Source organism: Gadus chalcogrammus, chromosome 3, assembly GCF_026213295.1.
Source record: "Gadus chalcogrammus isolate NIFS_2021 chromosome 3, NIFS_Gcha_1.0, whole genome shotgun sequence".
Lineage (NCBI taxonomy): Eukaryota > Metazoa > Chordata > Actinopteri > Gadiformes > Gadidae > Gadus > Gadus chalcogrammus.
In genome coordinates, this window is record NC_079414.1 from 21,246,421 (window position 1) to 21,268,636 (window position 22,216).

Sequence of the window (22,216 nt, forward strand, 5' to 3'; positions counted from 1 at the left end):
TCAGAATGTGCCCGGAGCAGAGACTATCCGGTCTGGGCTGGGCCCGCGGCCTGCATCTGTTGTGGGCGGTTTTCACTGTGTTGTAAACGGTCTGGGACTACTTCATGGCCACAGATGCTGCTCATGTTTTCATGTTGTGGTCTCCTAAGCAGCAGGGAGCTCTGTTAATAGTTTTCAGGTTGAAAACAGCAGGTTGGTCTCAGCTTCACTTAACGACTTAACCCAGCACCACAGGACTTCATCTGAGATTCATCCTACCTATTCCTACCTGTCTGACCCCTTACCTGTCTGACCCCAACCTGTCTGACTCCTACCTGTCTGACTCCTACCTGTCTGACTCCTACCTGTCTGACCCCTTACCTGTCTGACCCCTACCTGTCTGACTCCTACCTGCCTGACCCCTAACCTGTCTGACCCCTACCTGTCTGGCCCCTAACCTGTCTGACCCCTAACCTGTCTGACCTATACCTGTCTGACCCCTACCTGTCTGACCTATACTTGTCTGACCCTAACTGTCTGTGTGCTAGGAAATTTGGGGCCATGTCAGCTCTTGTATAGAGATACCGCCAGCATGCTGAGGGTTTGGTTTCTCCCCATGTAACATGTAATAACACAAACCTTCAGTTACACTAATTAACCAGTTATAATGATTACCTGTCAGTGCACTAACTGGTAGTTACACAAGCAAAACTAACCTGTAGTTAACCTAACAAAACTAAGCTCTATCTAAAAGATTGATGGGCATAAAAAAAAGTCCAGACCTTAAAGAATGTCAGATTGAGACGAAATTCACGCCATCGCACTCCATCATGAGGGCATGCTAGGATGAGATTTGAAAGTCTAATGGAATTTGAGAAATATTTCAAAATCATAGGGGGTCAAATTTCGGCAAAAAAAGAGAGCTTAATGAGCCTTAATGACATACATTAAAATACAAATGAAAATTCATCCTGTATACAGTTATTAGAGGAATATAATAGGATATCCCTCTAGGTCCCGCTATGTGAGTCTGGGGCCTGGGCCCTATTTTAACGGTCTGAAACGCAAGATATGCACGCCCGGCGCATATCTAAAAAGGGTTGGTCTGAGGTAGCCCAATTACCCGTAGGTGTGGTTTGGGCGAAACGTGCAAAAAACCAATGAGAGTGCCAGCTCCCATCCCCTATAAGATCCATGAGCGCATTTGAATCGGACAAGTTGATATTTTGACAGCGTGTCTGCAGTCTCCGATGAGACAGATGCCCATGAATTTCAAACTTCAAATGGCTCAGTTTACGGCCAAATAATATGGCCTAATTCACACATGGAATAAGGTTTTCTTCCACAACTTCAGAAATACTGAAGGCCGATATATGCTCTGTTTTAGACGTAACGCGTAAGCACGTAAGATACATAACCCCCCCTTGCGCGGTAAAATATCCCCCCTTAAGGCCGATTTAGGGTCGTTTTAGACGCAGAGACGTAAGCACGTAATTTACACAAGGGACTTGTTTTAGACAAGTTTTGATTTACGGTTCCTTTAAGGTTCCTTAAGGATTGCGCGTGTTGCAAGGGGATTCTCCGCCAGAACAGTAGGGGGAGCAACAAACGAATCTGTGGGCGTGGAAGTGGAAATCGCTGGCTTGTTTATATTTATGCACTACCAGTACTGCACTTAAGCACGTAAGGGGGGATATTTTACCGCGCAAGGGGGGGTTATGTATCTTACGTGCTTACGCGTTACGTCTAAAACAGAGCATATATCGGCCTTTACGTGCTTAAGTGCGTCGCCCAAAATTCCTGACTATGCGACTAAAACACTACGGCCCTACGCAGCTCGCAAAGACTGTGATTGGCCAGCTAACCACATCCTTTCAGGAGTCTCACATTTCCGGTACTGGTAGTGCATAAATATAAACAAGCCAGCGATTTCCACTCCACGCCCACAGATTTGTTCGTTGCTCCCCCTACTGTTCTGGCGGAGAATCCCCTTGCAACACGCACAATCCTTAAGGAACCTTAAAGGAACCGTAAATCAAAACTTGTCTAAAACAAGTCCCTTGTGTAAATTACGTGCTGACGTCTCTGCGTCTAAAACGACCCTAAATCGGCCTTCAGTCCTCAAATAAATTTCGGCAAAGAAAACGTAGCGTATATGATATAACATATGATATGCGGCAACTGTGGTTCTATTTAATGATATACACAATACATTATAAACATAGTTTCTTATCAGCATTGTATGTATTATCATTATCGACTTGTGTTCCTAATATGCATGTGTCCCCCGTTAATATACATTGCCATGGACTGTATTATGTGTTACATGTTTAGTTTGCGTGTGTTTAAACAGATGGACGAACACACGTGCACCCGCATTCATTCATTCTTTTTAACTCACTCGCGGTAAAACAATGTTTTCTCACGATAAAATACTCATCAATCGTAAAAGTTATGGGTATGTACACGATGTCTGTGTCAAGAAAATATGTGTTTGCTGTAGCCTACGGTGATACATACATTGATTTAAAAGTACAACTTATTACCGCTGTATCAGCTGTTCTTTCCCAAATAATTTACCAAGAATGTGTGGCTAGGTAGATGAGAGAAGCAAAGTGTATGCGCGAGGTGCACAAGCAACATTATGCATGCGCCCTTAAAATAGCATCTGAACAACGCGCCACTGACTTTAAACCAGGTATTTCCTGGTTTGTGGAGCAAGTGTTGTCTGAAACGGCAAGATAGCACCAGGGAACGTTTGCGCCAGAACACGCCTCCTCCTTTCGCCGAGCCGCCCCTTGGGGCGCAAGATCATTCCCTAATTTACCGACGCGTGGCGCAGGAGAGAAAAGAACGCTCTGCGCCAGTTGCAAACTAGCAACGACGCATGCGCCAGTGATTAAGTCAATTGCGCCGGTTGATGCAAGATAGGGCCCTCTGTCTCTGCTTGTCTGTCGGTGCGTCTGGCTACCCTTCAACACAGCAGATAGGATTCTCCTTGGAGAGATGACCATTACAATAAGCATGAAATAAGTAAACTTTTGTCTGGGAATATTGTCGTTTTCAATCAGCGATGTAGGCTATTAGTCTATGTGGAGGTGTGTGTTAGAGAAGTTTGTTTGTGCGTAGAGGTGTGGGTGGTAGCGAAGTAGACCAGTGAGAGAGGGTGTGTGGGTGTGTGTGTAGATGGTTTGTTTCATCGGGGGGAGTGGTAGAGGACGCTTCCCCCTCAGGGAGTGTTGTGAAATGTTCCAGTTTACTCCGCCCTGATTGGATGCAGCTTGACTTGCTTATTTTATTACCAACAGACCTTCCCTCTAACTCGATCACTTCAACACAAAATCCACTGACCCGCACTTCTATCAGCAATATTATCATCATACGTTATTATTACTAATTTGGCTGAGTTAGCAGTCTACAGGCTTAACATATTTCAGGGTTAACAGATTGAAGGGGTGTTTTTGTGCTCCTGTATTTGCATGTGTGGACCGCCGCTCTGGAATGCTCTGATGACTCACCAAGAATTTACCCGAATGGCTGTCTGTCTGACTGCCTGACTTAGCCTACTGGCTAGCTGACTGAGTGACTGTTGATCTGGCTGGGAGTTGATCTGACGGACAGGCTGTTGGTCTGGATGGGTGTGTCAGGGAAGCCTTAATGAGTCAGAGCATGATTCCGTGGCTCCTAGACCGCTGGTATGCGTTTGTTTAAACAGGGAGGAGGCTCCCTGAAATACAGCAGGGAATGGAATTCACCCGCACGGTTCTGACATGTTGTCAAACGTTGATCTTGAAGCGGACCTATTGGCACATATCTCCCTTCAAACACACACCTTCGGTTGTTTCCTCATATCGTGTTTGTTTTACATAACTAGAAACAATAAAAACAAACTATTTAAACAGCTGTGCGCTATAGACCACGGGCTCCCCCTGGTGGAAGCTTTAGGAACACAGATGGTTCGAGGAACTTGTGGTTACGAGAGGAGTCGACAGAATAGGTCTAAATGCAATTCAAATAATGAAGGCCAACCAGTTTATTATTTGGGCCCTAGCAACAACCTAAAACCTTTGACCATTACATTATACTCATGATATTGTGCATTCAATTGTATACTGTATCCTATAGAGCAAGAAGCATCAGCAGAAGCTGCTTCAAGGTGCATATTCCCTACAAGGTTAGCCTTGCTCATCCGAATTTCAAAGTGCAATTAGTCTGGAACTTCTCCTTTCATTTTCGATTTTCAAAGGGCATCACCAACGGGCGCCGACCAAGCACTGAGCAGTGTGCGTCGAGCGACGAAAAAACAAATTTCTTCTCAACATTAGCTCTATGGGCAGTCTGTTCTTTTAGTTAAAATATACCGTTCAGTTTCTTTAATACTGTCTGACATTGGTACTCAACCCACCGTCTCACATCTGCGGCGGACCTTCTATGGTTGCCACCGGCACTCCCGTACCGATATCCTATTTTCCAGCCTCAGGTTAGATAAATGGTATTATGATTGGTCTGCCTTATTTTTTTGATGGGAGCGGCCTGATTTATTATTATATTTTTTTAATTGTTGCCCGCGATTGTTGACCGCAAGCCGATAGTCTCCCGCCGGCAGCAGGGCATCGGGGTCAACAATCGCGGGCCTTCCGGGCAACAATCCCTTTTTCCTCCATGTAGCCTACTACAGGGACTCAAAGACAAAGTTCCTTTCTACCAGTTCCTTGTCAGCCATGGCTGAGATAACCCTCAATTTCCACATCAATCTGAAGTAGACTGAACTGCGACTTGGAGGAGAAAGGGATTGTTGCCCGCGATTGTCTATCTACCGCCGGAACCCCCCCTGCCTGCTGCCGAGGCACCACCGCCTCGGCAGCGGGCAGCGAGGCTCCGGCGGGAGACAATAGCTGCGTTTCCATCTAAAAGGTGATGCAAATCTTTAGAAAGTTCGCAAAAAAGTAATTCGAATTAGGTGCGTTTCCATCAAGTGGTTGGAGCGGAATAGGGTGATGACGTTACACGTTGATGTCGGCAGGGTTGCTATGGCCGGTCGTTATGCGGAAATCGGAAAGACTGTCAGTCCTGTGTGTTCAAAGTTCGCTACGTCACAGCTGTTTCGAAAAGTGTGTTTCCATCTCCCATTTTGCGAATTTACTCTCTTTCGCATTTCTCAAAAACCACCTCAAGCAAGCAGATAAACCTTTTTGCGAATTAGAGGATTTTTATGCGAATTTTGGTGTTTCCATCACCGTTTACTGATTCGATACTTCAAAGTTCGCATAAAATCAGGGGGATGGAAACGCACCTAATCGCGGGCAACAATCCCTTTCACCTCCATGTCGCAGTTCATGTACTTCAGGGAGTCAAAGACAAAGTTCCTTACTCCCAATTCCTTCTCAACCATGGCTGAGATAACCCCCACTATGAGTCTGGTTGTGGAAATACCAGAGACGTCAGAGAACCCGACGTGTTATGCGCCAAGACACCAACAGCATAACGGTTATCCAAATAAGAAAGAAGTGTACAACACGTTAGTGTTTGTATTCACACACACAGACACACACACGTGGCGCTTGCACGGTCATAGCTGGCAGGCCAAATTCTCTGGGCGGGCAAGGCAGAGAAAGGGGAGGTAACTTGGCCGCTTATGACGACATATGGGGCCAAATTCGAAATCAAAGCATCTGAGCTTTCAATCTTCCATGGCGGAGCAGGATAGTGCTCGTTCTACACCTAACGTCATTTCTAGTCACTGGGGGACCATAGGCAGGCTAGGGGAACTCATAGTAAGGTTAGAAAACCTCATAAACTGACATTTTCATGCCATGGGACCTTTAAAAATTGAGCTAAAAATGCAGCTAAATTAGAGCTAATGATGCAGCAGTTCTCTATAAAATTCCAATGTTACATGTTCCTCATGTCTCTTCACTCATACATGTTCCTTATTTAACTTCACTAGTCTAATATTACATTCCTATATAACATGTACCATGTCTCTTCACTGAACACATGAGATGCCGAGTTCTGATTGGCTGATTCCATCTGATTTGTTGTGTCTCCCGTGGCTCTACATCACAATGTGTGGATAACAGTGTCTTCACGACAGGGATTGTGTCATAGGATGACAGCCCCGCTAGACCAAAGAAGACTAATCAAAGCATGACCTAACTATTACTGGATGTATGAACGATATAAACACTGCACATACTGCCTGTCTGACAGAACTGATACATTCATTACTATCAAGTAGACTAGACCATCGAAAAAAAAAAAATGCAGTTATTTAACTATGCAGTAATTACTATTTTAATCCTGCATGAAAACATTTGGAACTGTTTAGGAGCTACTGATAGAATAATATTAAACTGTAATAAACAAATAAATTAAATAATGTAGACTTTTGGGAGTGCTGCCAATAGATTATGTTATAATCCAATGAATTTCACCAGGACAAATTTAGATATAGTTTACTACATACCTTAAATATTAATAAAGCGAACTAAGATCTTAAATTCTCTTGAGTTAATGAAGTTTGTGAACGCATGACATCTTCCATCCATGTGTCCATGGGTCGGATAAATAACTTAGGCCCTCTTTGAAGCAATCAAAACAAACAGATGCAACATAAAAAATACTTTAATGCAACAACATCCACTACTTTGTTCAGACCTCCAATACACATAATCTCAGCTGATGAGGAGTCCACCGCCACGACCATTAGAACCATCTCGGCTACAGTTTATTTGGACTTGGTCTCCTTCCCGTCCATCAGTCCCAGCAGAACAGCGTCGGCCTCCAGCAGCGTGGTGTCAGTCGCGGCCCCTAAGAACCGCGATGTGAGCTCCAGGTCCTGCAGCCTCAGTCGGACTCTGGACCCCCGCAGGTACCGCTCCGGGTCCTGCGCTGGGCGCTTGCACACGCAGTGGAACTTGCCCCCGAAGTCAATGTACAGGTCGTCCTTCACGACATGGAAAATTCTTCCCACAACGACCTTGTCCTTGGCTGGACCCATCTGGATGAGCGGAGAATGCCGGAGCAGCGAGGCGAAGGAAGACTCATCTCTCGTCCAGCTGGTCCTGCTGGAGCCGGGTTGCTCTCTCTGCTGGATGTCCGTGTGCTGCTCAAACGCCGCAGCGAAACCGCTTTTTGGTTTACTGGCAGCTGGTTCATCGCTCTTTTCTCCGTCCGACCCACCCGGCTGTTCGGTGCTGTAGCAGGTGTTTTTGGTAGGTTGCAGGACTCTGGGCCTTAACCATGTTAAAATAGTTTTATTCCGCGAGGATCTCACAACCTTACACAAGGTCGCCATGTTGATGTATCCCACAATGCAGAGCGACATCTTCCTGAAGCTCAGTCCTCTAGAGCCCCCTGGTGGTGATGGCTGGCACCGCGCAATACTTTCAGGAATTGAAGTCATAAAGTGTAACGCATCAACTAGCTCGTATCTTAAAACGACTTGTACATGTTTTTATTTTTTATTTAATGGTTATCTCCTGTATTGTATACAGTCTTCTTCATATTAATATCAGTTTCTAGTTTATATTTTATACAGTCTGTAGATCTTTCAGCAGAGAAGAAGAGGCGGTCCTCCAGCAGAGAAGAAGAAAGAGGCGATTCTCCAGTAGCGCAGAAGAAGAAGAAATCAACAACATGGAGCTGTTTGTTTCTAGCTCCGCTCTCAGATTCTCTAATGTTTCTCTTGTTTCGCTACCCGTTGGCTCGAGGGTCGGAGACCTGGTCCAGGACGTCCTGACTGATCATGTAAGCATAATATTCTGCTGATTGACGTACTGAAGACGAGAACATGCCCCCAGCTGAGCTTCGTGTTGCTGTTTAGCTTAGCACACCGTGAACGAAGTCTCAATAAGACACCTAAACTACGAGCAGTCGTCTTTTGAGATATGTGGTTGTTGTTGTCGTGTAGATACACGGCTATTTAGGCTGTGGTATGTTACAAGTTATTGAAGCAAAATGTAACGAAACTTCTGGAACCTTAAATTGAACGTTCGTCTTCATTGAAATGTGTTTTTCGATGTGACGCGAGGGGATCGATACATAGAAGTGCCCCGCTCCCTAGAGTGGGAAGGGTTAGCATCTGGTTAATTGATGTTGCTCATTCAGGGGGAAACTCTTCTGGATTAATAAAGTGTACCATGCAACCAATAGCTGGAATAAACTCCCTGAGGATTTAAGACTTCCCCCAACTCTGAGCACCTTTAAAACAAGATTGAAGACTTTTATGTTTGCTTATACATTGCACTTACTAAAAAGCTTTTTTAATTTTTTTTACTTTGCCTTTATTTTCTATTTTATTACTAAAATGCCTTTTTAACTTTCCCTTTTATTTTCTATTTTTACCAGAAAGATACATGATCCGATACCAGAGAGAAAGGTTAAGGGTTTGAGACCCAAGTTCTGTCTGGGTTAGAGTCCTAGAATCTGGGTTGGAGTCCCAGAGAAAGGGCAAGTTCTGTCTGGGTTAGAGTCCCGACGTCTGTCTGGTTTGGACTCCCAGAATAAGGCCTTTGGTTCATGGTTAGAGTCCCGACATGTGTCTGGGTTAGAGTCCTAGAATAGAATCCGAGTTGGAGTCCCAGAGAAAGTACCACGTTCCTTTTAGGTCGGGTTGGAGTCCCGACATGGGTACCAGATCTGATCTTAAATACATTGCACTTTCTATTTTACTCATTTCTTTGCATATGTTTTCTTTTACTTATCTATTTTATTTTATCGTATGACAATGTTTATATGTGAAGCACTTGAGTCTGCCTTGTGTATGAAAAGTGCTATATAAATAAAGTTGCCTTGCCTTGCCTACCATGTACTTCAGGGTCTTCCCACCGATGATTTCTACGTCACGACCAACGGGCGTGTGTCCGGGCAGGCGGAGCTGCTCCTGCAGGGCTCTGTCTACCACCTGGAGCCCCGGCTATGTGGAGGGAAAGGAGGTGAGGCACTCACTCGCACAAACGCACACCAGGGAGGGTGACTTTATGGGTGTGTGTCTGTGTTTGTGTGTATGGGATGTGTGACTGTATGGTATTCGACTGTGTGGGTCTGTGTGGTATGTGGGACTTCATAGGATGTGAATGTTTTGCAGGGTTTGGCTCGATGCTCCGCGCTCTGGGAGCTCAAATCGAGAAGACTACGAACCGCGAGGCGTGCAGAGACCTCAGCGGGCGCCGCCTCCGAGACGTCAACCATGAGAAAGAGTAAGACGCCTGTTGTCATGGCAGTTCTTATTCCATGTTGCCACCGGAGGGTGCGGGTCGGTTCAGTTCGCAAAGTTTGTGTTTGGATGGATTGTGTTTCCACCGCCAAAAGTAGGCGTGAGCCGTACTCGTCTCGCAGTACTCCTCCGTTGGGGTAATGAGACGCCTGAAAGGGTGCCGGCAAGTTCGAGCTACACACACCGTCCGTTCATTGGTCGACAGAATCGCACTTCCGTGCGACAGTGGGATAATAACAAACAAACACATTACCCGTGAGGCATTTCTGGACAACGGCGAACGCTTAGTTTATTGAAGAAAATGTCGCGCAAAAGTTTGCCTTCCTTCTCGGACCGTCCTACATGGTTGATCTTTGTTCATTGTGCGCGTTCTTTTTCCTTGGATTTATCAGCAGGCTACACTGTTTCGGGTAGCTATGAGGTCATAAGCTAACATGGCTATCGCCATCAGGCTTAAACACCCCCTACCATAAGGGTACTGTCGGGGGTGGGAACGTGAGCCATAACTGAGCTGTGCCGAACCACACCTTCAATACTCCCCCAAGCCGCACCGAACCGACCCGCACCCTCTGCGCCAGTAAAGAACAAGAACCTCTAGTGTTTATCTGAATGCCACAGAGTGTAGCGTGACGTTCTGAGGGGTTTCTCCATCAGGATGGCAGAGTGGCTGAAGAAGCAGGCGGAGCTGGAGGGGGAGAAGGACCAGCGACGGGTGGAGCGACTGCAGAGGAAGCTGGTGGAGCCCAAACACCACTTCACCGACCCGGACTACCAGCAGCAGTGCCACGACCTGTCGGAGCGCCTGGAGGACTCTGTGCTGAAGGGTGGGTGAACTGGGCCTGGCCGTACACCGGGCTTCATACAAGACCGGAAGGACGATCCTTTCTCTTCACTCCTTATAAATACCTTTTTGGTCGTGTTTCCACTTTATTTTTTAAGCTAAAGCCTAGACCCATGAGCTAGACTCTAAAGCTAAACCCATCGCTTAACCCTGGACCCTATAGGTACCCTCACTCTGTGTTGTGGATGTGGTCTGTACGGGGCATGGCCTGGGTAGTGGGCATGGTCTTAGCTCTGCTGCTGGTGTTTCAGGCATGCAGGCCTCCTCCTCTGGGGTGGTTAGTGCGGAGGCGGGACCTAGTACCAAACGGGCCAAGCAGCATCCAGCTTCAGTCCCCAAGAAGAAGAAACGCTTCTGGTAAGTCAACCAAATTCTTTTCATCTTTGATTTAGCGTAGACATAGCGTTGGTGAGTAGTAGTACATATATAGGTAGTGGGTGTAGTAGCAGATACAGATGCTACTAGCTGTATGTATATAAATTGGATGTAAGTAGATGTAGATGTAGCTGGTACTAGTTGTACGTGCACTCTGATGTTCTCAGGAGCGGGGTTGGAGATCTAGACCTGGACAGTGAGGAAGAGGATGAAGACGAGGCGCTACCCGGTCCATCTCACCCGACCAGGTACAGTCATGGAGATCTGAAGCCCAACTGGGTTCACCCTGGTCCTCTACACCAGGTCCTTGTGTTGGACCCACATGGCCGCGAGGGTCCGGCCCCCTTCTAACGTAGACTCTCTAAACCTTCCTCAGACCCAAGGCGGCCGTGCCTTCCAGTAGTACTCCTGCCAGACCCTCTGCAGAACCGGTCTCTACTGGCTCAAGGCAACCTGAACCGGTTTCTACCAGCTCAGACAAACCGAAACCTGAACCGGTTTCTACCAGCTCCGACCAACCGGAACCTGAACAGATGTCCACTGGTTCAGACCAACCGGAACCGGTCTCTTCTGGTTCAGACCAACCAGAACCGGTCTCTACTGGTTCAGACCAACCTGAACCGGTCTCTACCAGCTCAGATCAACCCGAACCTGAACCGGTCTCCACCGGCTCAGATCAACCCGAAACTGAACCCACGACCCAGATAAACCAAGACCCCCAGCCGACTGAGCCCCAGCCGACTGAGCCCCAGCCGACGCAGGCCGCACCACAGGTAAGATCCTGGGTCCTCCTTAGCAGTAACTCGTCTGCCCGGCTGTGATGGCGTCGGTCTGACGGTGGTTCTGCCGCCCCAGCAGGTGCACCCGCCCCTGGACCTGGACGCTGCAGGCTCCCCAGAGGACCTGGAGGCGGCCGGTCTGGACCAGCTGAAGGAGGCGCTCCGGAGCCGCGGCCTGAAGTGCGGCGGGACCCTGAAGGAGCGAGCGAGCCGCCTGTTCTCGGTGAGGGGTCTGACGGCGGAGCAGATCGACCCCCTGCTGCGGGCCAAGACCAGCGCTAAAGGCAAGAAGTGATGCTTCTTAGCCACGCCTACTTTATTATTTTTTTAAATGAGTCTCAATGTTCTTCAATCAACTTTTATTTCAATGTACATTTTATATTTACATTAAACGCTGCACAACCCATCTCAAGTTTCCTTTCTTAACTCTGACGGAGCGTGGAGGCTTGCTCCAGTAACTAGAACCAGACTGTCACTGCCTTCTCTGCCCTGTTGCTTGTTCCGAATTCACAACTCAAGGACCGTCCATAACCTAGCAGGTCTAGAAAGTCTCATCAGATGAGCTGGGGTCTTGAAGCCCGGGTTCCACTGGATGAGCTGGGGTTCTTTAACCCAGCGGGTCTAGAAGCCTTGGTTCATCAGATGAGCTGGGGTCTTGAAGCCCGGGTTCCACTGGATGAGCTGGGGTTATTTAACCCAGCGGGTCTAGAAGCCTTGGTTCATCAGATGAGCTGGGGTCTTGAAGCCCGGGTTCCACTGGATGAGCTGGGGTTCTTTAACCCAGCGGGTCTAGAAGCCTTGGTTCATCAGATGAGCTGGGGTCTAGAAGACCGGGTCTCACCGGGAGAGCTGCGGTCTAGAAGCCCGGGTCCCAGGCGATGACCTGGGGCTGGCTGACCTCCTCGTAGCAGACGATGACATCCCCAGGGCTGAACTCCAGGGCGGTGTCGAGGGAGAGGCCACACTCCACCCCCGTCCCCACCTTCTGCACGTCGTCCTTATGGTGCTTCAACGCCGTCAGAGAGCCTGGTGGTGGAGTTACAATATACTATTATACAGGGTGTGTTTGTATGGTGTAATTACATTAATAGAGCCTGTTATATATATTATTAATATGGGCTGTTTTTAATATTACAATAATCATGTTATAGGATTTTTAGGTATTCACAATATCTGGATACCTATTGTTCAGGTATTATCGTTATTTTAGGGTTAGAGTAGTATGGTGCCATTTCTACCATAGGGGGGGCTATAAGTCAAGTTTAAAGTTAAACAATCAGCTCTGCCACCCCGATGCATATACAATTCTGATACTTAGTGTACATGCCTTATGCAAGCTGAGCATTTTTGCCTCTTGGACCCATAATGTCTGTCTTGGATGCTTTCTGTTCAGTGAAGACACGTCTATAAATCCACATGATTTATAGACGTGTCTGATTTTAAGTTTTGCAGGGAATTAAATTGCCAAAAAAATTCAGAGTTATGGCCAATTCTAAACGTAAATTAGCTAACATTCTATCAACCACAAGTCGACATCAGAATGAAGTAGAAACTGCCATGCACATCGAGGGCCCTACCCTGGACATGTGAAAGGTTTTGTGTCAAGATCTTATTCTGTGTTCTATGAGTCAGTGTCAATTAGAGATTTCTCTAAAACGTAATGCACCAAATCGGCCCAAAAAAGCATAATTTACTATTAAAACTGTCTGGATGTGTTTGCAAGAATGTTTCAGTGTGCTTTTGAGAGTCAAAAAGAGACCTGCCCCTGTCGGAGGCCTAGTTAAGACTAGGCTGCCCCCTGTGAATCGCTTGGAAAGGGCACCGGCGTGGGCTGAATTCTGCTGCTTGTTATAATGATGACCCCTCTATGCACGAGTCCTCACCCTCCCACAGCGTTTCCTGGTCCCTCAGCAGACGGAACCTTATTATAATGATGACCCCTCTATGCACGAGTCCTCACCCTCCCACAGCGTTTCCTGGTCCCTCAGCAGACGGAACCGCATGCGTCGGTCCAGCAGACCGCTGCGGACCCGACAGCCGGCCACCAGAACCTTCTTCTTCCCCACGCTGACCTGGAACACGGCCAGAACCGCCGCCTCTCCTGGGGACACAGCATGGGCGGGGCTCCGTTAGTGCACATTAAACGCATGGGAGGAAGGGTCAAGTGAGACAGGATCAGGATCAGGAGGAGGAAATGCATCTTGCAGCAGTGTCGGGAAGATCTGTAGTGTGCCAGGTAGAGCCATGCACTGATGTGAAGGTCTCTTAGTGTGGCAGAGAAAAACAGAACTTTGCGTGGCTAGAATGTGACGCATAATGTGTGTAGCATAGCGAGTGTAGTGTAGCGTGTGTAGCTAGCATATGTAGCATAGCATGGCTAGCATAGGGTATGTAGCGTAGTGTGTGTAGTGTAGCTAGCCTACGTGGGGTGTGTAACTAGCCTGTGTATCTAGCATGTGTAGCATAGCGTAGGTAGCATAGGGTATGTAGCGTGTGTAGTGTAGCGTGTGTAGCTAGCCTGCGTAGGGTGTGAACTAGCTTATGTAGCATAGCACTGCTACCGAGGACGTTGTGCGACAGCAGGGCCGGCAGCGTGCTGCTCAGCTCCTCCTTCAGGCCGTCGATCAGCTTGTAGATGATGTTGTGGAGGTGGATCTGGACGCCCTTCTTCTCCGCCAGGCGCAGGATGGACTTACTGGCCGACACGTTGAAGCCGTAGATGGAGCCTGAGGTCAGGGGAGTTAGTGCTCCGTTATCAGGAGCCGTATTAATGAGGCATGACAGGACTAGGGTTCCTTCTCAAAGTGTCTCTGCCAACACATTGTACAAACATCAAACCGGCCCACGTCACCATGGTAACATGTTCACCCCATGGATGGAGGAGTACATCCATACATACTCGTGGACGGCTGCCCCTACCTGAGAAGGTCTCCGCTAGGTTCACGTCCTTCTCCGAGATCTCCCCGACGCCGAAGTGGACCAGCTCCATCTGACACTGGTCGTGGGCGTCGTAGCTCTCCAGCAGGCCAAGGATGGCCTCCACCGAGCCGTCCACGTCCCCTGAGGTCAGGGGTGAAAGGTCGGCAAGATCGGTTACAACTCGGACCAGATTAACACTTAGCCTAAACATGACATCCTCGCCACCTAATGATGATACGTTCAATGTCATGATATTTGAGTTGACACATCCCTAGGGTACCAGAAGGTGTACAAGGCCCAAGGACACTAGATGTTTTTGGAGGCCCAAGGACACTAGATGTTTTAGGAGGCCCAAGGACACTAGATGTTTTAGGAGGCCCTAGGACACTAGATGTTTTAGGAGGCCCTAGGACACTAGATGTTTTAGGACACTCTAGGGTACCAGAAGGTTTAGAAGGCCCTAGATTAGAACACTAGTAAGGTACTAGGTGGTTAGGGGACCAGGTGGTTAGGGTACTAAGTGGTCCCACCTTTGACGATGAGGGGCAGACAGTGCTGGTTCTTCTCGGTCTTCTCGCTGGGCCTCATGGCGGCCTGCTGGCGGTTGGCGCGGTACAGCGCCGCCTTCCTCTGGCGCCAGCTGAGGTGGGCGGTGCTCTGCCGCTGCTCCTGGTAGCGCTCCTGGTGCTCCTGCTGCCGCTCCTGGATCACCTTGTGCTCCTCCTTCAGCTGGGCCTGCTCCTCCTCGTAGCTCCTCCACTCCACCACCTCCCGCGCCCGTTGCTGACAGATCAACCGTGATTGTTTCATTTAGTTAAGTGGAGCATGAGGAGGTGCACAGGAGCAGGAGCCTGGAGAACCACGACTGGACGGGAAGCTGGTATAACCAGGTTACCATAACCAGGTTACCATAACCAAGCTCCAACTGTTAGCATACCCATGTTAGCATAACCAAGCTAGCATAATCAGGTTAGCATAACCAGGTTACCATAACCAATCTAGCATAATCAGGTTAGCATAACCAGGTTAGCATAACCAAGCTACCATAACCAGGTTACCATAACAAAGCTAGCATAACCAGGTTACCATAACCAAGCTAGCATAACCAAGCTACCATAACCAGGTTACCATAACCAAGCTAGCGTAACCAGGTTACCATAACCAAGCTAGCATAACCAAGAAGCTACCATAACCAAATTAGCATAACAAAGTTCAGTGACCTCTCACCTCAGACTCCACCTCCAGTAGCTCCTCCCCCGCGGATGGGAGGTCCTTCCAGCCAACCACCTGCACCGCCCGGCTAGGCCCTGCCTCCTCCAGCGCCTTGTCCTGCTCGTCAAACAGGAAGCGCACCTTGGCCCAGCTCCGCCCCGCCACCAGCACACACCCCCTCCTCAGAGTGCCCTGCTGGACGATGACGGACGCCACCGCACTGCACACACACACACACACACACACACACACACACACACACACACACACACACACACACACACACACACACACACACACACACACACACACACACACACACACACACACACACACACACACACACACACAGTAAACAAGTGAATATATGCTACACAAGCAGAGACAGTGGTCAAGTGTGTGCTGTTGCAATGGTAACCCACCCCTTCCCCCGATCGGTCCGGCTCTCGATGACCACGCCCTCCACCGGGCCGCCGGGGTCCGCCTTCAGCTCCAGGACCTCCGCCAGCGCCACCGTAGCTTCAGCGAGCAGCATCAGGTTGTCCCCCTGTCACGACACACACTCAACATGTCACCACATGACAATCACCCTGTCACCACGTGACACTCCTCTCCGGACACACTCACCCTGTCACGACATGACACACTCACCCTGTCACAACCCACACTCACCCTGTCACCACATGACAATCACCCTGTCACCATGTGACACTCCTCTCTGGACACACTCACCCTGTCACGACATGACAATCACCCTGTCACCACGTGACACTGTCACGACACACACTCACCATGTCACCACATGACAATCACCCTGTCACCACGTGACACTCCTCTCTGGACACACTCAACCTGTCACGACATGACACAATCACCCTGTCACCACATGACACACTCACCCTGTCACCACATGACAATCACCCTGTCACTACGTGACACTCCTCTCTGGACACACTCACCCTGTCACCACATGACAATCACCCTGTCACGACATGACACACTCACCCTGTCACGACGTGACACTCCTCTCTGAACACACTCACCCTGTCACGACACACACACACCATGTCACCACATGACAATCACCCTGTCACGACGTGAAACTCCTCTCTGAACACACTCACCCTGTCACACTCATGACTAACTCACCCTGTCACACTCATGACTTAGCACACCCCTAGTTACCTAGGAAGGCCCCTATGTGCTGAGTGATGCCCCCAGCCTCCTGGTTAGTTAGTACTGGTTAGTAGTTACCTAGGAATGTTAGCAGTTTCATGTCGTGACCTCACCCCGTCACGACATGACACTCCTCTCCCAACACACTCACCCTTTCACGACATGACCCACTCACCCTGTCCCGAGGAGCTAGTACAACCCATGGAGGCGCTAGTCTGACAGTGGGAGGGGTTAGTGTGAAAGTGGGAGGAGCCTTGTATCCGCGGCGCTGCTGACCTTCAGGGCGGAGACGGGGATGACCTGGACGTCTCCTCCGTGCTCCTCCCCCACCACGCCGTGCTCCAGCAGCTCCCGCGCCACGCGCTCCGGCTCCGCCTGCGGCTTGTCGCACTTATTCACCGCCACGATGACCGGCACTGACACACGTCAGACACGCGTTAGCACACGTTACAGACATGTTATTACAAACACACTTGTCAAACACATCAAACACACGTAACAAACATATTACAAACGCACGTTGTAAAGACCCGTTAGAGACACACGCTACAGACACACGCTACAGACACACGCTACAGACACACGCTACACTCACACGCTACAGACACACGTTACACTCACACGTTACACTCACACGTTCCCACACATCTTACAAACACACGTTCTTAACATGTCTAACACACTAGTGTGTATGTACCTCGGGCATTCTTGGCGTGTTGAATGGATTCCACCGTTTGGTTCATCACGCCGTCGTCGGCGGCGACCACCAGGATGATGATGTCGGTGGCGTTGGCTCCCCGGGCCCTCATGGAGGTAAAGGCAGCGTGACCGGGCGTGTCCAGGAAGGTGATCTGCTCACCTGTGGGGAGCGCCACTACACACACACACACACATAATAATCATTTACACACACACACACACACAAACACACCAAACACACACACACACACAGCGTTAGTTAAAGAAGTTAGTATGAGTTAGTGCTTAGTTAGTACTAGTTTGTAGTTACTTAGGAAGGCTCCTATGTGCTGAGAGATGCCCCCGGCCTGCTGGTTAGTTAGTACTAGTTAGTAGTTACCTAGGAAGGCCCCTATGTGCTGAGTGATGCCCCCGGCCTGCTGGTTAGTTAGTTCTAGTTAGTACTAGTTAGTAGTTACCTAGGAAGGCCCCTATGTGCTGAGTGATGCCCCCGGCCTCCTGCTCCACCAGCTGACTCCTCCTCAGAGCGTCCAGCAGGCTCGTCTTCCCGTGGTCCACGTGGCCCATGATGGTCACCACGGGGGGGCGCGGCCGCAGACTGGCTGGGGCCAGAACCCTGCACACATAGAGATACAACACCTAGAACATGAGACAACACCCTGAACACGTAGAGATACAACACCTAGAACATGAGACTGAATCCATAGAGATACAACACCTAGAACATGAAACAGCACCCTGCACACATAGAGATACAACACCTAGAACATGAGACAACACCTTGAACACGTAGAGATACAACACCTAGAACATGAGACTGAATCCATAGAGATACAACACCTAGAACATGAAACAGCACCCTGCACACAGAGAGATACAACACCTAGAACATGAGACAGCACCCTGCACACATAGAGATACAACACCTAGAACATGAGACAGCACCCTGCACACAGAGATACAACGCCTAGAACATGAAACAACACCCTGCACACATAGAGATACAACGCCTAGAACATGAAACAGCACCCTGAACACATAGAGATACAACACCTAGAACATGAAACAGCACCCTGAACACGTAGAGATACAACACCTAGAACATGAGACAGCACCCTGAACACGTAGAGATACAATGCCTAGAACATGAGACAGAACACATAGAGATACAACGCCTAGAACATGAAACAGCAACCTGAACACATAGAGATACAACCCCTACATGAGCCAGAACCCATAGAGATACAACACCTAGAACATGAGCACGAACACATAGAGATACAACGCCTAGAACATGAACCAGCACCCTGGACACATAGAGATACAACACCTAGAGATACATCACCTACAGATACACATGAAACTGATGCAAAACCCTTCTCTGCGTGGCCATGGTAACCATACCTCCGGCTGGCGTCCCTGTTTTCCCGCTCTTTCTCCTGGGCCAGGCGCGCCCAGCGGTACTTCATCCCGGACCGCGTCACCACCTCCTTGATCCAGCGCTCCTCCAGGACCTCCTCCTCCTCCAGGGTCTGCGACTCCGCCGGGGTGTTGAGGAGCGCCTCAAACACATGGTCTGCACGCAAACACACACACACATTATAAAATATACACACACATTATACACACACACACATTATAAAATATACACACACATTATGAAATATACACACACACACATTATAAAATATACACACACATTATAAAATATACACACACACACATTATAAAATATACACACACATTATGAAATATACACACACACACATTATAAAATATACACACAGACACACACATTATAAAATATACACACACATAATAAAATATACACACACACACATTATAAAATATACACACACAGACGCACACACATTAGAAAATATACACACACACACACACACACACATTAGAAAATATACACACACACACACACATTTTAAAATATACAAACACACACACACACATTATAAAATATACACACACGCACACAAAATATAAACAATACACACACACATTATAAAATATACACACAAGCACACACATTATAAAATATACACACACAGGCACATTATAAAATATAAACACACACGCACACACATTATAAAATATACACAGACAGCATAATAAAAAGTATTCACACAAACACCCTACATTATAAAACACACACACACACAATAAAAAATACACACACACGTCATTAAATACATACCCCCCCACACACATTATTAAATACTGTATATACCCACACACTCACACACACCTTATTTTAAATATACCTCCACTGAGGGGGTATAGGTGGTCAGATGTTCTAGATTCTAGGTAATTTGGTTGTAGGTCAGGTGGCCTGGAGGTCAGAGGTCAGATGGTCAAGAGGTAATTTGGTTGTAGGTCAGGTGGCTTGGAGGTCAGTGGTCTTACCAGCATCTTTGTTCATGGCCCGAGCGAGTTCCGCTACCGTCATCCTCTTCCTGATCTCCACTTCCTGTTTGTCAGCATTGACCTTGACCTTCTGATGACCCTTCTTCTGACCCTTCACCTGGAAGCACATGACCTCAGTAAGATGACCCTGGAGCCCCTTGTCATGCCTCCGCTGTTGTCCTTTATGTTTACATCCATCATTTAAACCCATGTTAGTATTAGTTTAGTAATCATGTGTTATCATCCTTATGTTTACATGAATCATTTAAATACATACTGTACCTATGTAGTATGTTGGCAGTTCATATTGCAATAGGTGTGTGGGAGCATGTTATTAAGGATGGGCATGTTGATGGCATGTTATTGGTAATGTTACGTTGCCTGCACACTCACGCACAAACACACACACACACACACAGACACACGCAAACAAACACAGGCAAACACACATAAACGAACATGCACACACACACACACACACAGTGTGTGATCTACCTGTTTGGCAGCGAGCTGTCTGATTGGCTGGCGGAGGAGAGGAGGAGGAGAGAGGAGAGGGGGAGAGAGGAGAGGAGGGAACAGGAGCCGTGCCAGTAGGGAGGATGGGGTCCGGAGCCGGGTGCTCCTCACGACCCCCCACATACCTGCACTCACACACACACACTCACACACCTGACTCACTCGCACACACACACACACACACACACACACACACACACACACACCTGAAATCACACAAACAACATAAACGAAACACTAGCCTTGACATATATACAGATATATAATATCACCTAACCCAACCAGAGAAGGAATCAGGAGGCTTCATCTTGTGTCATCAGTATTATAATTCACAAAAACAGGACGAGACTCATCAGCAGGGTGAACCCACGGCCCACATGGCTCTGTCGGACCGGGTTGTTGTGGTTCATTCATGTGCTGGTTGTTATATATTATAATACTTGAGAACTAGCTACTAGAAGGCTGCAGTGAATCTAGAGAGGAACCTCAAACGCTCTTACAAACAATGACATTAGGCACGGTTGTGTGAAACCACTCATCCAAGTCATATTTAATATCTCACCTTCAATCAAATGTATTTATTTCTCTTCATTTCGAGGCAAAACAGTTGGATGAATAAACTTGTGACAGGGCGCCGCCATGACACTTTCTTGCTCTAATACATCATTAGCACAGCACGACCACTCTAGCGACCCCTCGTGGCCATTAAAAATATATTCCCCCCCCCTAGCGGACATTATAAAGGTAGCGCCTAAAGAATTTTCTAAAGAATGATGGCCTCTAACTCCCCCTAGCGGACATTATACCAATTGATTGCCTCTAGTGGATAGGAGGGGAACTTTAGTTCAGCACCAGCACCAGTCACTTATTTATTATTAAAGGCCCTTTTATTAATTGTATACATTACTGACTGATGTGAATTGAAATCAGGTTTTCATGCCGTTCATGGAGACAATTGGTCAAACTAATTGAAGCTGAACAATATATATTAGACATATATCTTGAAAGAATATGTGATCTAGTGTATACAATTTGAGATATAACAAAAGGTATTGGATGTGGCATTTTATGTTGAAAACCCAAAAGGTGAATAGATGACTTCAACATATTTAAAAAGTTTTTTATTGGACTGGTTGATTGAGGTCGGCATGTCCAAACCGTAAATTAATTATCTTCCACAGGCACAACACAACAACAACATCAACAACACATTTGACCACACCACGGTACCATGCCTGCTTCCTCTCTGTAAACATGGACACACAGAACTGGCTGGTTCTGGCCGCAGCTGCCTGTTCAACACAGCTTGGGAGGAGTGAGGAACTTTTATTGTGTAGGAACCCAAACCTCCTTCAGGAGTTCAGTGACATCAGCCTGTTAGAAGGTGGGCATAGCTTACCCTTAACATCTGACCCTTAACCCCTGACCCTTTAGCCCTAACCTGGGACCTTTAACCCTTAATCTCCTAGAGTCCAGGTTCCTCCAGGCTGGTTGAGGGCAGAGCTCCTCTTGAGGCCAGCAGCAGCAGAACAATATTAAAATAGAGAACATGAACCTACGTTTACATATTTACACAACCTAGCAACCTGGTAACCTAGCGATGCCTGGACGGATTCAGACTCTGTGCTGCTGTAGTTGCGGAGGAGGCTGGGGACAGTTCAAGAGTGTGGTTTGATTCCCTCCCTTGCCAAAGGGTGTATCAGCAGCTTGTTAAGGTGATACACCGCTGAAGCCCCTCCCCTTGTGTCCTAGCACCACAGCAGAGCTTCTGTCTTCTGATTGGTTCGACAGGAGCTCCTGGAAGGCACGTCGCCATGTCAACCAAACTTCATCCTGTACAGTCTCTCCTCCCTGGTCTTCGCGTCCTTCATGTTGGATCAATTTGGACTTTTCTATACAAAGGTCAATAATTCATGGTGGCTTGTTCACATTTTAAGACCTTAGGGACCAAGAGAGTATTGATCCAACGTTGTGACATAAGGCAGCGAGAGGTCAGAGCTGATCACCCAGCCCTGCTTTAGAAAACATCCAGGATATCTAGATCTAGAACTAGATACATGATCTAGATCTAGAACTAGATACATG

At 47.9% G+C, this 22,216-nt stretch overlaps 3 protein-coding genes across 7 annotated transcripts; 1 reads left to right on the forward strand and 2 right to left on the reverse strand.

Annotated features, from left to right (window-relative positions):
• Positions 1–6,463: 6,463 nt before the first annotated feature.
• On the reverse strand, positions 6,464–7,329 carry mrps28 (mitochondrial ribosomal protein S28). The gene has a single exon (XM_056586682.1). It carries the CDS (start codon positions 7,304–7,306, stop codon positions 6,707–6,709), a length of 600 nt encoding a protein of 199 aa, XP_056442657.1. The 5' UTR covers positions 7,307–7,329; the 3' UTR covers positions 6,464–6,706.
• A 211-nt stretch (positions 7,330–7,540) lies between these two features.
• On the forward strand, positions 7,541–11,617 carry sde2 (SDE2 telomere maintenance homolog (S. pombe)). Of its 2 annotated transcripts, none has more exons than XM_056586680.1 (8): positions 7,541–7,728; positions 8,798–8,915; positions 9,068–9,179; positions 9,851–10,020; positions 10,289–10,394; positions 10,580–10,660; positions 10,789–11,185; positions 11,268–11,617. In XM_056586680.1, the coding sequence occupies exons 1-8, from the start codon at positions 7,618–7,620 to the stop codon at positions 11,484–11,486; spliced, it is 1,314 nt and encodes a 437-aa protein (XP_056442655.1). In that variant the 5' UTR covers positions 7,541–7,617; the 3' UTR covers positions 11,487–11,617. The 2 variants fall into 2 exon arrangements, with proteins under 2 accessions (XP_056442655.1, XP_056442656.1); XM_056586681.1 differs by having other exon boundaries at positions 7,552–7,728; positions 11,271–11,617.
• Positions 11,503–20,800, reverse strand: mtif2 (mitochondrial translational initiation factor 2). Of its 4 annotated transcripts, none has more exons than XM_056586675.1 (14): positions 20,694–20,800; positions 20,111–20,284; positions 19,616–19,733; positions 18,602–18,773; positions 17,656–17,813; positions 17,196–17,372; positions 16,775–16,914; positions 15,745–15,869; positions 15,338–15,542; positions 14,641–14,893; positions 14,111–14,251; positions 13,753–13,917; positions 13,152–13,292; positions 11,505–12,217 (listed from the first exon to the last, which is right to left on the reverse strand). In XM_056586675.1, the coding sequence occupies exons 2-14, from the start codon at positions 20,252–20,254 to the stop codon at positions 12,048–12,050; spliced, it is 2,109 nt and encodes a 702-aa protein (XP_056442650.1). In that variant the 5' UTR covers positions 20,255–20,284; positions 20,694–20,800; the 3' UTR covers positions 11,505–12,047. The 4 variants fall into 4 exon arrangements, with proteins under 4 accessions (XP_056442653.1, XP_056442650.1, XP_056442652.1 ...); XM_056586677.1 differs by having other exon boundaries at positions 20,111–20,256; positions 20,694–20,794; XM_056586676.1 differs by having other exon boundaries at positions 20,111–20,337; positions 20,694–20,699.
• Positions 20,801–22,216: the final 1,416 nt, after the last annotated feature.

Coding starts and splice junctions, on each gene's coding strand:
- sde2 (XM_056586680.1), top strand. CDS start 7,618: ATGGAGCTGTTTGTTTCTAGCTCCGCTCTCAGATTCTCTAATGTTTCT. Junction 10,021..10,288: donor GGAGGACTCTGTGCTGAAGG/GTGGGTGAACTG, acceptor CTGGTGTTTCAG/GCATGCAGGCCTCCTCCTCT. Junction 10,661..10,788: donor GGTCCATCTCACCCGACCAG/GTACAGTCATGG, acceptor AACCTTCCTCAG/ACCCAAGGCGGCCGTGCCTT.
- mtif2 (XM_056586675.1), bottom strand. CDS start 20,254: ATGTGGGGGGTCGTGAGGAGCACCCGGCTCCGGACCCCATCCTCCCTA. Junction 17,814..18,601: donor AACAGGGACGCCAGCCGGAG/GTATGGTTACCA, acceptor CTATGTGTGCAG/GGTTCTGGCCCCAGCCAGTC. Junction 12,218..13,151: donor CCAGGAAACGCTGTGGGAGG/GTGAGGACTCGT, acceptor CTCCACCACCAG/GCTCTCTGACGGCGTTGAAG.
- mrps28 (XM_056586682.1), bottom strand. CDS start 7,306: ATGTCGCTCTGCATTGTGGGATACATCAACATGGCGACCTTGTGTAAG.